This window comes from Cyrtonyx montezumae, unplaced genomic scaffold (assembly GCF_038088225.1).
Source record: "Cyrtonyx montezumae isolate F1298 unplaced genomic scaffold, pur_monq_1.0 scaffold_69, whole genome shotgun sequence".
NCBI lineage: Eukaryota > Metazoa > Chordata > Aves > Galliformes > Odontophoridae > Cyrtonyx > Cyrtonyx montezumae.
This window is the reverse complement of record NW_027072077.1, coordinates 47,324-60,818: the sequence shown is the minus strand read 5'-3', so window position 1 is coordinate 60,818 and position 13,495 is coordinate 47,324. Positions and strand designations below refer to the sequence as shown.

The 13,495-nt window shown below is 64.6% G+C and overlaps 1 protein-coding gene across 4 annotated transcripts in view; it reads left to right on the top strand.

Annotated features, from left to right (window-relative positions):
* Positions 1–13,495, top strand: part of DCTN1 (dynactin subunit 1) — a 32,618-nt gene that overhangs the window by 17,593 nt on the left and 1,530 nt on the right. The window contains exons 6-26 of one of the 4 annotated variants that reach the window (XM_065750239.1): positions 120–140; positions 1,684–1,872; positions 2,980–3,018; positions 3,777–3,974; positions 4,709–4,913; positions 5,174–5,252; positions 6,113–6,272; positions 6,502–6,606; positions 6,686–6,877; positions 7,378–7,494; positions 8,180–8,332; positions 8,706–8,866; positions 9,251–9,419; positions 9,809–9,877; positions 10,335–10,397; positions 10,484–10,633; positions 12,054–12,215; positions 12,309–12,440; positions 12,533–12,661; positions 12,755–12,897; positions 12,990–13,171. In XM_065750239.1, the coding sequence (XP_065606311.1) occupies positions 120–140; positions 1,684–1,872; positions 2,980–3,018; positions 3,777–3,974; positions 4,709–4,913; positions 5,174–5,252; positions 6,113–6,272; positions 6,502–6,606; positions 6,686–6,877; positions 7,378–7,494; positions 8,180–8,332; positions 8,706–8,866; positions 9,251–9,419; positions 9,809–9,877; positions 10,335–10,397; positions 10,484–10,633; positions 12,054–12,215; positions 12,309–12,440; positions 12,533–12,661; positions 12,755–12,897; positions 12,990–13,171 (2,818 nt within the window). The remainder of the gene's footprint in view (positions 1–119; positions 141–1,683; positions 1,873–2,979; positions 3,019–3,776; positions 3,975–4,708; positions 4,914–5,173; positions 5,253–6,112; positions 6,273–6,501; positions 6,607–6,685; positions 6,878–7,377; positions 7,495–8,179; positions 8,333–8,705; positions 8,867–9,250; positions 9,420–9,808; positions 9,878–10,334; positions 10,398–10,483; positions 10,634–12,053; positions 12,216–12,308; positions 12,441–12,532; positions 12,662–12,754; positions 12,898–12,989; positions 13,172–13,495) is intronic. The other 3 variants (XM_065750236.1, XM_065750238.1, XM_065750237.1) reach the window with 3 other exon arrangements.

The following is a 13,495-nucleotide window of genomic DNA, read 5'->3' as shown; positions in this document are numbered from 1 at the left end:
TCTTTTGTTTCCTCTCCCCGTTCTCTGCTGCACTGCCGCCGTGCCGCTGTACCTCTGCTCCTGTCTTTCCCTGTCTGAATGTCTCTCCTCCTCTGCCTTCTGCTCCCGTGTCCCCGCAGACCACCGCCCGGCGGCCCAAGGTGAGCACAGCAGCGGCGGTCGCGGCTCCGTCGCCATCACCGGGTGCTGCCATCGTGTCCTGGCCCTGCGTGTGCCACCCAAAGGAGCTCACCGCCTTCCTGGGCTCCCCGGAGCGCGGCCGAGCGGTGCTGGGGTGATGTGCCGGGGGAACACGGCGCTGCTGCTCCTGCCCATAGCGGCTGTGGGAGCTGTGTCAGCCCGGCACAGCCCCTGGCGCTTCGGGGTCTGCCCCACCGGCATTGCGTGCGTTGTGGGGGAGCACAGCACGTGCTTGGATGGGCACAGGCCGGGGGTGAATCCTCTGGGAGCTCCTTAACAGCCGGGTTGGGGCTCACGGGCAGCAAACTGCTTCATCTCTTGTTTGGAGGGGGTCCTGCAGGAGTGGCCTCGCCCTCCCCACCATGTCCGAGAGCCACGGTGCTGTTCGGGCTGGAAAAGAGCTCTGGGATTCATCAAGCCCACCCCACCCCACTGCGCCCACTGACCGTGCCCCCCAGAGCCGCATCTCCACGGCTGCAGGGCACATCCACGGACGGGGACTCCCAGCCCTCCCCAGCACAGTGTGAGACCATCACCTCTCATCGCCGTTCCCTGGGAGAGGGCCACCTCCTTTCAGGGCACTGCAGGGAGCCATGACATCCTCTGGGTTCCTCCTGCGTCCCGAGCCATCCCGGCTCCCTCAGCCACTGCCCTGAGACTTGTGCTGCAGCCCTGCACAGCCCCGCTGCCCTCTGAACTGCTTCACTGCCCCCAGCAGAGCACGCTGCCGTGTGCTCCGTCCCCGCAGCACTGCCCCTCAGCTCCGCCGCCCTCAGCTGTGCCGTGAGCTCCTCGGCAGCGCTGGCACTGCGGCCGTACTGGGCTGCCCCCAGGGGTACTGCTCCGTGCCCACAGCTCGAGGCTTCGCCTGGAGGAGTGCTTTCAGTCCCTGCACGTCGGGGACAAGAGCTCCCTTGTTGGGGCTGTGTGCTTCTCAGAGCTCAGTGCCACAGACATTGCTCCGTGCCAGAGTGGCACCGATGGCACTGGGCAGTGCTGCGTCGGGTGTGGGTCGGACAGCAGAGACCGACGTGGGGCAGGCAGTGGTCCCTGGGCGCATTAGTGTGGGGCAGGCAGCGGCCAGTGGGCGCAGCAGTGCCCCATGTCTGGCTCTGTGTGCCTCGAGAGGCCGCAGTGCTCCGTGCAGCTGATGCCGAGGAGCAGAATGCAGTCGGGAGATGAGACTGCACAGCTCCGGGAGCTGCAGAGCTGGGGGGCACACACGGGTGCAGGGCATGCACGGGTCTGCGTGGTGGCTGCGTGCTGCGGGAGGGCCGGTGGCACTGCGGTGCTGCACACCGACTGCCACTGCGGGGTGAAGCTGTGCCAGAAGCGCCACCCATACCTGGGAACGTGGGCTCGGCCCAGAGCACCGCTCTGCCTTGGCTCTGTGTTTCCTCTGTGCCAGCAGCAGCTCGGAGTTGGGGGCGGGGGGGGGAGGGGAGGGCCACGCAGCGCATCCCCGCGGTTGCACGTCACTGATCTCTGCCCTGTGCTTTGCAGCCCACCCGGACCCCCACCTCGGCCGCCTCCAGCGGCACAGCGGGGCCCTCGGGGTCGGCCTCGGCCTCGGGCGGGGAGATGAGCAGCAGTGAGCCCAGCACGCCTGCACAGACACCGCTGGTGGCCCCCGTCATCCCGTCCCCATCGCTGGCCTCGCCGGTGGCCCCCATGGTCCCCTCTCCCACCAAGGTAAGCGCGGGCCCCGGGTGCACCCGCCCTGTGGGGCTGAGGCGTAGCTCTTCTGTTTGTTCTTGAAAACAGTTTTTTTCGTTCCTTCCGTCCTGCTTTCTGTTAATTAGATAAAATGAGAGCTTGAGGACAGTGTAGGGCACCAGTGTGAGGAATTAGTGGGAAGTGAGGACACAGAGCCCACCCTGAGGCTGGGAGCCTGGGAGAGGCTGCAGGGAGCAGTCAGTCCTGCTGGGGTGAGGAGGTCCCCGTCTCCCCAGTGCTGGTGGGGGTGAGGAGATCCTGTTGCCCCAGTGCTGCTGGTGAGAGGTGTGGGGGTCCCCATCGCCCCAGTGCTGGTGGGAGTGAGGAGATTCCATCTGCCCACTGCTGGTGGGGGTGAGGAGGTCCCCATCTCTCCACTATGTTGGGCTGAGGGGGTCCCCATTGCCCCAGTGCTGCTCTGCAGGCTTATGGCAAGTCAGCAGCACTGCCTGTGTGTCTGCCCAGGGGTGAGAACGCAGAGCAGGAAGCTGCTCCTTCTGTCCTGTTTGACACAAAGCAGAGCAGGAAGCTGCTCCTTCTGTCCTGTTTGACTCGGTATTCTGCAAGGTCTCTTTTCCAGGGTCGCCCATCTCGATGGCTTTAAGCCTTGGCCCCAGGGCTGCCATAAAGCCGTGTTGCTGGGGGTCACAGTGAGGTGTGAGTGCTGTGGGGCTGAGGTGTGGAGTGTGGGATACCATGTGGGGCTGCCCAGGCTGCAGCCAGGGCAGGAGGGCTGTAAGACCCCGGGTCTGAGGGCGCGCAGGGAGTGTTACACCGAGCTGTGTGACGCCCACAGGACGCAAAGCAGGTGGGTGTGGGGTTTTGCAAACACTCAGCTTTCCTCTGAGGCTCTGCCGTGGTGGCAGGGGACAAGCTGGCAGCCCCAGGGGACGGAGTCTCGTGGTGTTGTGCCACAGTGGGCACACAGAGGCTGTGGGACCGTGTCCCTGGGGCAGCCCCATCCCACGGTGCAGATTCGAGCCCTCCCGGAGCCATCCCCATCCCCTCCAGCCCACACCTGGTGCTGCAGAGTGCAGCGTGCTCGGGCTGTGGGGCATAACCCGCAGCTTTCTCTGCCCACAGAGCAGCCCAGCAGTGGGGCAAGGCGTGCGGGAGGACCAGGTGACCGCTGCCCATGGCCGTGCTGTGCTGTGTGCATGTGGGGGGCTGCAGGGGTCACCGCTGCGCAGCGAGGCCTCGTGTGTGGCCAGGGGTGTGTGCCTCCTGCTCACAGCGTGGCCCTGGGGCAGTCGGTGTGCCCTCCCCTGGCAGCACCAGCATCCTCCCAGCAGTGCTGCGTGCTGAAGGTCGTGCTGGTTTCACTGCCCAGCCCCAGCAGCACAGCCTGGAGCCGCCTGGGGGAGCACTGGGGGCACAGGGGCCCGGGCAGCGGGCGCAGAGCTGCCTGCCTGCACTCAGTGGGGTGGGGTGCATCACCTGCCTGCACTCAGTGGGGTGGGATGCATCGGGGTCAGGTTCCTGCTGGGTGTGAGTGCTGCTGCTGTGTCTGCATGCCCGCGTTGCACACTAACAACTCTAAGCACTGAGTTTGCAGTGAGGTTGCTGTGAACTGGAACTGGGTTTTGTGTGTTTGTGTTGGTGAAGGGGTTGGGGCATCCCTGTCCTGAAGGGAAGGCAGCATCCAGGCGCTCAGCTCCGCTGCGGGCGGCCCCAGCACCAGGGGCACTGCTCACAGCTCCATGCACATGGAGCCAGCGCAGTAAATCCTCCCTGCGGGGCTGTGAGTGCAGAGCTGCAGGTGGAGATCTCCACGACCTGCCCCATAGCACTGCAGGATGCTGTGGGGCAGTGCTGAGCTTTGGCTCTCGGGATTCAGTGAGTGTCTTCGGAGCTCTCCCCTAACGGCGCTGCTGCTGTAGGAGGAAGAAAATCTGCGTTCCCAAGTCAGGGACCTGGAGGAGAAGTTGGAGACGCTGAAGATAAAGCGCAATGAAGACAAAGCCAAGCTTAAAGAGCTGGAGAAGTACAAGATCCAGCTGGAGCAGGTGCAGGAGTGGAAGAGCAAGATGCAGGAGCAGCAGGCAGACCTGCAGAAACGCTTGAAGGAGGCCAAGAAGGTGAGCGTGCGGGCTGCGGGGCCCCGCAGGGCTCGTGGGGGAGCCCCTCGTGCTGTCTCACCCTTCCCTCTGTGCTGCACTCTCAGTGAGCATTGTTTCCCATCTCCTGGCCATATCACAATGGTTGGGTTGGAAGGGACCCCACAGCCCCCACCCCTGCCATGGTCTGGCTGCCCCCAGCAGCTCGGGCTGCCCAGGGCCCATCCGTGGCGTGGGGCACCTCCGGGGATGGGGCACTGCTGCTGGAGAGGGTGCAAATGGGGGAGAGGTTCCCAGGAGAGAGGAAATGGGAGTGCACACAGCGGGCTGCCCCTCCCAGCCCCGACCAGCTTTCATTAATTAGAGCTGTCGGATCGCTGCTCAGAGGGGGAGGTGGTGGGTGAGAGACCCCCAAGGTCAGGGGATGGGGCTCAGTGCACCTGCGGGTGTCCCTGCTTGTTGCAGGGGAGTGGGACCAGGTGGCCTTTGAAAGTCCCTTCCAACTCAACAGCTCTATAGCACGGTGGAGTGGTTGGGTTGGGGGGGACCTCAAAGCCCACCCAGACCCACCCCCTGCAGCGGGGGCTGCCCAGGGCCCCGTCCTGGCCTTGGGCACCCCCACCTGGGCCCTGAGCCTCCTTCGGGGCGGTGTGGGAGCTGTAGCTGGGCAGGGCTCGTGCTCTGTGGGACAGCTCTCTGTCACTGGCCTTACCCTTCGGGCCACAGCGTTTCCACCCGCGTGTGCTTGACCCCAGGAAGCCAAAGATGCGCTGGAAGCCAAGGAGCGCTACATGGAGGAGATGGCCGACACCGCGGACGCCATCGAGATGGCAACCCTGGACAAGGAGATGGCGGAGGAGCGGGCAGAGTCCCTGCAGCAGGAGGTGGACTCCCTGAAGGAGAAGGTGGAATACCTCACCATGGACCTGGAGATCCTGAAGCACGAGATCGAGGAGAAAGGTGGGCGAGGAGCTGCGTGGAGCCGCTGTGCTGGGCGCCCGGGGAGGCAGAGACGGAGCTGCTGCTCCTGATGCAGGGATGGGCGGGTTCAGTGCCAGAGGTTTTGGTGCCTGCTGCCGCTGCTGGGGACGCAGGTCCCACCCCAAAAGGGCCCTGTGTGTTTGCCCTCGCTGTGACCCAGTGTGGCTCTGCGGGAGCTTTGCTCTGGTTGGTGCCTGGTGTGTCTGTGCGAGCAGAACGGGGCTTCCTTTCTACTGCAGGCTCAGATGGAGCAGCGTCCAGTTACCAGGTCAAGCAGCTGGAGGAGCAGAATGCGAGGCTGAAGGAAGCTCTTGTGAGGTAGGAGGCCGCCTGGGCTCCCCAGAACGACAGGAGCCATCTCTCGGTCTCTGCAGCATGGTGGACAGTGGCAGCTGCTGGCTGGCCTGGGGCTGTATCTGAGCTCTGGTGCTCTCTGTGTGATCAGTGGGATGGGGCGGGGGGAGGTGGGAGGAGCATCCCCTCCCGATACACAAGGTGAGAAGCTGCTGTGCGGGGCTTTGCAGCAGTGCTGGTTGGGGACAGGAGCTGCAAGCGTGTTCCAAGTGAGGGAGCTCGCCGTGCCTGCACTGCGGTGGGCAAAGCTCTGCTGTGCTGTGCTGTGCTCTTACCTGCTGTGCTCTGCTCTGCTCTGCTCTGCTCCCAGAGCTGCATGACCACACACAAGTGCAGCTCTGCTCTCAGCACATCTCGGATCACCTCTCAGCTTTGCCTTTTTTCTGCTCTTGGCTTTCCCTCGTGCCTGCGGAGGGCTGTGAATGTGACCGCTGTCTCTCTTCGCACTTTCGGTTCCCCCTTTCTGTCCTTCTCCCGTCCCATTTGCAGTTACTCTTCCTTATCCCACCCGCTGTCTGTTTTCCCATTTTGCCTCCCTTGTTCTCTCCCACCCCCGCAGCTCTCATTTCCCAAAGGTGCAGACGCCGACCCATCCCCAGCGCCCGCTGTCCCCTGGGGCTGGCTGGTGTCCCTGGGGCTGCCTGCACTGCCCTGCCTCCGCGTGCTTGCTTTGTGCTGAGAGCAGCTCATCCCCGAGACACCTGCCCACGCTGCTGCAGCGGCACGGGGACATCTCAGAGCCCCCCGGGAGCCGTGTGCTGCGAGGGAGCGTCCTCACCCGCTGCCCGCGCTGCCGGGCTGTGGGTCAGCGTGCTCTCCTGCAGGATGAGGGACCTCTCCGCGTCGGAGAAGCAGGAGCACGTGAAGCTCCAGAAGCAAATGGAGAAGAAAAACACGGAGCTGGAGTCGCTGCGCCAGCAGAGGGAGAAGCTGCAGGAGGAGGTGAAGCAGGCGGAGAAAACGGTGGACGAGCTGAAGGAGCAGGTGAGTGAGTGCTGGGGGGGCTGAGCACAGCTGGGGGGCACCTCGTGGCACCGTGCTGAGTGCTGGGGTGGCTGCAGAGCACAGGATGGCTCTCCTGCTGCTCACTGAGTGTTACCCGGCCCCCTCTGCTGGAGCCGTGCGCTGTCGGGGCGGGGGGCTGTGCCCGTGCAGCAGCCGGGACCCCCAGCAGCCCCGTGCTGCCGTGGGGCTGTGACGCTGCTGCTTCCAGGTGGACGCCGCTTTGGGCGCTGAAGAGATGGTGGAGACCCTGACAGAGAGAAACCTCGACCTGGAGGAGAAGGTCCGGGAGCTGCGCGAGACCGTCGGGGACCTGGTAGGTGGGGGCACCGGGCGGGCTGGGAGCTGCTGTGTGGGGCCGCAGCGTAACCACGTCCCGCACTGCCGCTCCTCAGGAAGCCATGAACGAGATGAACGATGAGCTGCAGGAGAACGCCCGTGAGACCGAGCTGGAGCTCAGGGAGCAGCTGGACATGGCCACGGCGCGGGTGCGCGAGGCGGAGAAACGTGTGGAGGCCGCGCAGGAGACCGTGGCCGACTACCAGCAGACCATCAAGAAGTACAGGGAGCTGACGGCACACCTGCAGGTACCGCTCCCACCGCTGAGCGTGGCCGGGGGTCCCGAAGGGGTGGCCCTGGGGTGGGCAGCACGCTGCTCCTGCTGCCCCAGGGAGGTCCTGCGCTGGGCTGCGCTGTGTCTGCGGCCTCTGGCAGAGCTGGCCGCCCCTCTGCTGCCTGGGGAGCGTCTGCTGCAGCCCGCCCTGAGCACGTGGGTGCTTTGGCCTTCGCTCTGCTGAGCTGTGCAGCTGCAGGCTTGGGAACGTGGAGCAGCTGCAGTGCTGCGGGTCGTCCAGCACGGCCCTCGGCTCTCCTCGGCCTCGCTGGCAGTTCAGGGATGGGTGATGAGCCCATGGGGGCTCCTTGGCTTCCACACAGCGTCGGCCGTGCTCCTCTTCCTCGTGTTCAGCCTCATGCACGTTGCACAAGGAGCCCCAGGGAGAGGGGCACTGGAGCCGCTGTGGGTGCGCGGGGGCCGTGGGGCTGTGTTGGTTTACCTCTGTCTGACCACACTCCTGTCCGTGCTCAGGATGTGAACCGGGAGCTCATGAGTCAGCAAGAAGCATCTGCAGAGAAGCAGCAGCAGCCTCCCCCCGAGATGTTTGACTTCAAGATCAAGTTTGCAGAGACAAAGGCCCACGCGAAGGTACAGCGGCAGTGCTGGGGCGCGGCGGGGCCCTCCTCCTGACAGGGTGCTCACTGCTGTGCAAAAAGGGGATGTTTGCTTCTGTGAGCATTGTTCTGTGTCGCAGTGGCTGGACAGGAAGGACGTTTGTGAGCACAGCAGCATGCTCACACTGTTTTCTCCGGGGTTAGCTCAGAGCGGGCGGCAGTGCAGAGCCGTGGGTTGGTTGTGAGGAGTTCCTGAGGCTGTGTCCCATCGGTGTGGTATCCCAGAATCATGGAGGTTGGAGAGGAACCCCATCCCACCCCACTGTGCCCACTGAGCACGTCCCCCCAGTGCCGTCTCTGCAGTTCTGGAACACCTCCGGGGACGGTGTCCCCCCACGCCCTGGGCTGCCCGTGCCCGTGCCCGACTGCTCTTTGGAGAGGGCACTTTTGCTGATGTGCTGGCACAACATGAGCATCGCCTCTTGTCCTGCCTTGTCCTCCCTGGAGCCATAACCTTTCACCTCCTGCTGCTCACACCCCCCAGGAGCCGTGTGCCTCGTTGACCCCGGGCGCACTGCTGGCTCGTGGTCAGCGGCCCCCAGCCCCCCACTGCCTTCTCCTCCACGCAGCCCTCAGCTGCCGCCCCGGCCTGCAGCAACGTGTGGGGCTGTGGTGCCCAGCAGGCGGTGCTGAGCAGCTGTGGGGCTGTGTCTCTGCAGGCGATCGAGATGGAGCTGCGGCAGATGGAGGTGCAGCAGGCCAACAGGCACGTCTCCCTGCTCACCTCCTTCATGCCAGACAGCTTCCTGCGCCACGGCGGGGACCACGACTGCATCCTGGTGCTGCTGCTCATCCCGAGGCTCATCTGCAAGGTGGGTGCCCCGGGGTGGGGCTGGGACCGTCCTCGCACCGCTGCGCTGTGGGGCTGGCCGTGATTTCTTTCTGTCCTGGGCAGAAAGTGGGGATTTGGAATTGTTGGAGAGCATTCAGCATTGCCTGAGAGGAGGAGGAGAAGGGAGCAGAGGTCCCTGCCCGGGGCACACCGAGCTGCAGCGCTGGTGGCTCAGCACTTGGGCAGTGCCAGCTCGGGTGGGGTGAGGGCTCACAGCTGTCCCTCATTCCCCCTCTGCACTCAGAAATCCTTCCCAGGAACGGTGCTTTTTGGGGGCTGAGGTGCAGGGGATCCACACTGTCCATCTCAGAGTGGGCGCAGGAGGACAGCCCGGCCCTTTCCCATCCCCGCAGGCGGAGCTGATCAGCAAACAGGCACAGGAGAAGTTCGAGCTGAACGAGAACTGCGCGGCGCGCGCGGGGCTGAGGGGTGCAGCAGGAGAGCAGCTGAGCTTCGCCGCGGGGCTGGTGTACTCGCTGAGCCTGCTGCAGGCCACGCTGCACAAATACGAGCAGTGAGTACACTCCCCACCTCCCCACCCCGAGGCTCCCAGAGCCGGGGCTCCACATTCACCCCCGGCTGAAAGCAGAGGGTGTTGCTGCTCTCTGCGGCCATGTGCTTCGCTCGGGGGCAGCTCTGATGCGCTGAGCGCCTTTCTGTGCTCCCTCCGCTCCTGCCGAGCCCAGCAGTGCCTGGGGTTCACCCTGAGGCCGTGGGAGCAGCAGCACTGTGCTCCGGGGCTCCTCCCGCAGGGCTCCCCATGGCTCCGTGCCATCCCTGTGCTCCTGTGGGCGTGCTGACTTCCCCCTGGCTGCTGTGCTCCTGGGGGTGCTCAGATCGCTGCTGTCCTGGGTGAGCGGACCACATCTGTCATTCCCCACCCGCCCCTCCCCCCCAGAGCCCTGAACAAATGCAGTGTGGAGGTGTACAAGAAGGTGGGGATGCTGTACCCCGAGATGAGCGTGCACGAGCGCTCCCTGGACTTCCTGATCGAGCTGCTGCACAAGGACCAGCTGGACGAGACGGTCAACGTGGAGCCGCTGACCAAAGCCATCAAGTACTACCAGGTGGGAGCAGTGTCACCTGCAGAGCGTGAGGGACCTGAGCCTGGGCTGTCCTGTGCTCAGTGGGGCTCTGTGGGGTCACTGTGAGGCTGTGGATGCCCCATCCCTGGATGGAGGCATTCACGGTGAGGCTGGATGGGGCTGGATGCATTCTGGGACACTATGGGGGCACTGCGGGCACTCAGTGGGGCTCCGTGGGGCCCTATGGGGTCACTGTGGGGCTGTGGTGCAGGACCTGAGCCTGTGGCTGTCCCCTGGGGCTGTGTCCATCTCTGGGTGGATGCAGCAGGAGGGACGCACTCCCATGGGCGGGGATTGCACACCTCTGTGCCGTGGGTTCAGCCCGAGCTGTGCTGAGCTGTGCTGAGCTGTGCTGGTCTCTTTTCGTGCAGCACCTGTACAGCATCCACCTGGCTGAGCAGGCAGAGGACTGCACCATGCAGCTGGCCGACCACATCAAGGTGAAGTGCTGTAGAGCAGCCTGCTGTGCCCCCCAAACCATGAGAGGGGTCTGGGAGTCCCCCTGCCCCCTCCCGTCCCCTGAGAGGGCTCTGAGAGTCCCTCCTCTCCATCCCATCCCACAAGAGGGGTCAGGGAGTCCCTCCTGTCCCTCCCGCAGCAGTCCCTGCTTGCTGGTGGTTCCCTGGCAGCAGCTGCTGTGGGCACAGCCATGAGAAGGGCTCCAGGGCGAGGGGAGGGGCGTGGGCCCCGCAGGATCCCTCGTGCCTGGGGAGCTCCTGCACTCCCGGGGGGATCACTGTGCCCCATGGAGTAAAACAAAGGCTGTTCAGTGCTTCAGACCTTCCTCCTCCCGGGAAGCCCGGAGTCAGAGATCACAGAGGGTCTGAGCCAAAGCCCCGGGGCCGCGGTGCTGCCCTCCCTGGTGCCGCCCCAGCTCACTGTGTTTGTGCCCCACAGTTCACACAGAGCGCCTTGGACTGCATGGGGGTGGAGGTGTGCAGGCTGCGTGCCTTCCTGCAGGTAGGAGCGTGGGGTGGGCGCCGTGGGGCCGCGCCGGGTGCCCCCACCCTACAGCACGTGGCACAGCTCCTTCCTCCCCCCCCCAGGCCGGGCAGGAGGCGGCCGACCTCGCCATCCTCCTCAAGGACCTGGAGACCTCGTGCAGTGACATCAGGCAGTTCTGCAAGAAGATCCGGCGCCGCATGCCGGGCACCGACGCTCCGGGCATCCCCGCGGCGCTGGGATTCGGGCAGCAGGTGTGCGGTGCTGAGTGCGGGGACAGCAGAGCACGTGGGGACATCCCTCTCCAAGGAGACCCTGCTGTGACCTGCCAGGACCTGGAGGGGGCGTATCAGCAGGAGGGGGAGCGGCTGTTTGCGCGGGTTGATAGCGACAGGACGAGGGGGAATGGTTTTAAACTGGGACAGGACGTGGAGGGTGGGTGTGAGGAGGAGGTTGGGTGCTCTGAGGGCGGGGACGCACTGCAGCGGGATGTCCTGGGGGGCTGTGGGTGCCCCATCCCCGGGGGCATTCAGTGCCAGGCTGCGTGTGGCTCTCTGCGGGTCCTCCGATGCTATGGGGTCAGTGTGGGCTCTCTATGGGGCTCTGTGGGGTCACTATGGGGCTGTGGGTGCCCCATCCCCGGGGGCATTCAGTGCCAGGCTGCGTGTGGCTCTCTGCGGGTCCTCCGATGCTATGGGGTCAGTGTGGGCTCTCTATGGGGCTCTGTGGGGTCACTATGGGGCTGTGGGTGCCCCATCCCCGGGGGCATTCAGTGCCAGGCTGCGTGTGGCTCGGGCACTGTGCTGTGCTGGTTGGCCATGCTGCCCGTGGATGGGGTTGGAAGGAGGTGATCATGGGGGTCCCTTTGAACCCACTCTGATCTATGATTCTGTGATGATTGGGATGGGATTGGGATTGGCACTGAATTAGGTTGGGATAGAATTAGATTGTGATTGGATTGGGATGGGATTGGATTGGAATGGGATTGAGACTGGATTGGGATGCAATTGGGATTAGATTGGATTGAGATTGAGACTGGATTAGATTGGGATGGAGCTGGATTGTGATTCGATTGGGAGATTGGGATTGGGATTGAGATTGAGATTAGGATTGGGACGGATTTGGGATTGAGATTGGGATTGGATGGATTGGGATGGAATTGGACTGGGATAGGATTGGGATGGAATTGCATTGGGATTGGGATGGGATAGGGATTGAGATTGGAATTGGATGGGATTGGGATTGGATTGGGATGAGATTGGGGATGGGGTAGGGATTGAGATTGGGATTAGATGGATTGGGATTGGATTGGGATGAGATTGGATTGAGATTTATATTAGGATTGGGATGGGTTTGGGATTGAGATTGGGATTGGATGGAATTGCATTGGGATTGGGATGTGATTGGGATTGAGATGAGATTGATGTTGGGATGGGATTAGGATTAAGATTGAGATTTGGATGGGATTGGATTGCCACGAGCTGGGTGGGGAGCAGTGGCCGTGTGCTCACGGCGTGTGTGCACACTTTGCCCCTCCTGTCCGTCCCTGAGCTCCTTCCCACATGTCCCAACGTTTTCCATCTCGTGGTGACGACCCCTAAACATCAGCTCTGCCACAGTGGGGCCGGGATGGGGCTGTGTGCCCCCCCCCACCCCCGCTGTGCCCGTCCCCAGGTGTCCGACACGCTGCTGGAGTGCCGCAAGCACCTGACGTGGGTGGTGGCCGTGCTGCAGGAGGTGGCAGCTGCTGGAGCTCAGCTCATCGCCCCGCTGGCCGAGAACGAGGGGCTGCAGGCACTGAAGCTGGAGGACCTGGCCTTCAAAGCCAGCGAGCAGGTGGGTGCCCCCCCGGGACGGAGGGTGGGGGGTGGGCTGACAGCTCTGCTGAGGGCTCCCTGCAGCATTACCCCCCCATCCCAATCCTTGCAGATCTACGGCGCCCAGGGCATCAACCCGTACGAGTGCCTGCGCCAGTCGTGCAGCATCCTCATCGCCACCATGAACAAGATGGCCACGGCCATGCAGGAGGGGGAGTACGACGCCGACCGGGCGCAGAGCAAGGTGTGCGGGGCTGCGGGAGGGCCGGGGCTGCGGGCGGGGCGTGGCTGCACGGTGCTGGACCACGGCCCCCCTCCCCCCCCCCCTCACTGCAGCCCACCCCCCCCGCGGAGCTGCGGGCGGCCGCGCTGCGGGCTGAGATCACCGACGCCGAGGGGCTGGGGCTGAAGCTGGAGGACAGGGAGACCGTCATCAAGGAGCTGAAGAAGTCCCTGAAGATCAAGGTGAGCTGCGGTGCCCACGGTTGTGCCCCCAGTGCCCCCCCCCCCCCCCCCCCGGCTCTGATTTCTCCCCCCCCATCTCTTCCCCACCTCCAGGGTGAGGAGCTCAGCGAAGCCAACGTGCGCCTCAGCCTCCTGGAGAAGAAGCTGGACAGCGCGGCCAAGGACGCCGACGACCGCGTGGAGAAGATACAGACGAAGCTGGATGAGACCCAGACCCTGCTCAAGAAGAAGGAGAAGTAAGCGTGGGGGGGGGGGGGGGGGGCTGCGGGGGTCTGTGTGGCTCGGGGTCACCTCGGGTCAGAGCTGTGACGGCGTCGCGCTCTCGCAGGGAGTTCGAGGAGACCATGGACGCCCTCCAGGCGGACATCGACCAGCTGGAATCCGAGAAGGTGGAGCTGAAGCAGCGCCTGAACAGCCAGTCCAAGCGCACCATCGAGGGGCTGCGTGGGACCCCCACCTCCGGGGTCGCCGCCATCGTGTCCAGCAGTGCGGGAGGTGCGTGGCCGTGGGGTGGGGGGACGCGGCAGTGCCCCCTGTGAGGAGCCGGGGCTGCCCCGGGGAGCGCAGCTCTGCTCTCCTTGGGGAGATGGAGCCCCAGCGCTGCTGACACGGTCAGGGTGGGGGGACTGGGGGTCCCGGAGCGGCAGTGGGGCCGTGGGGTGTTGGCACCTCTGTGTCCTCCACGTGGTGGTGGGTTCAGCTCCCACGGGGGGCTGCAGAGCAGTGCGTGCTCAGAGCTGTGAGCTCCCGGTGAGCTGGGGGTCCCAGTCTGCCTCGCGGCCCCCCCGGGCCGAGTGACACCGTCACGAGGAGGGCACGGCAGCGTCACCCTCT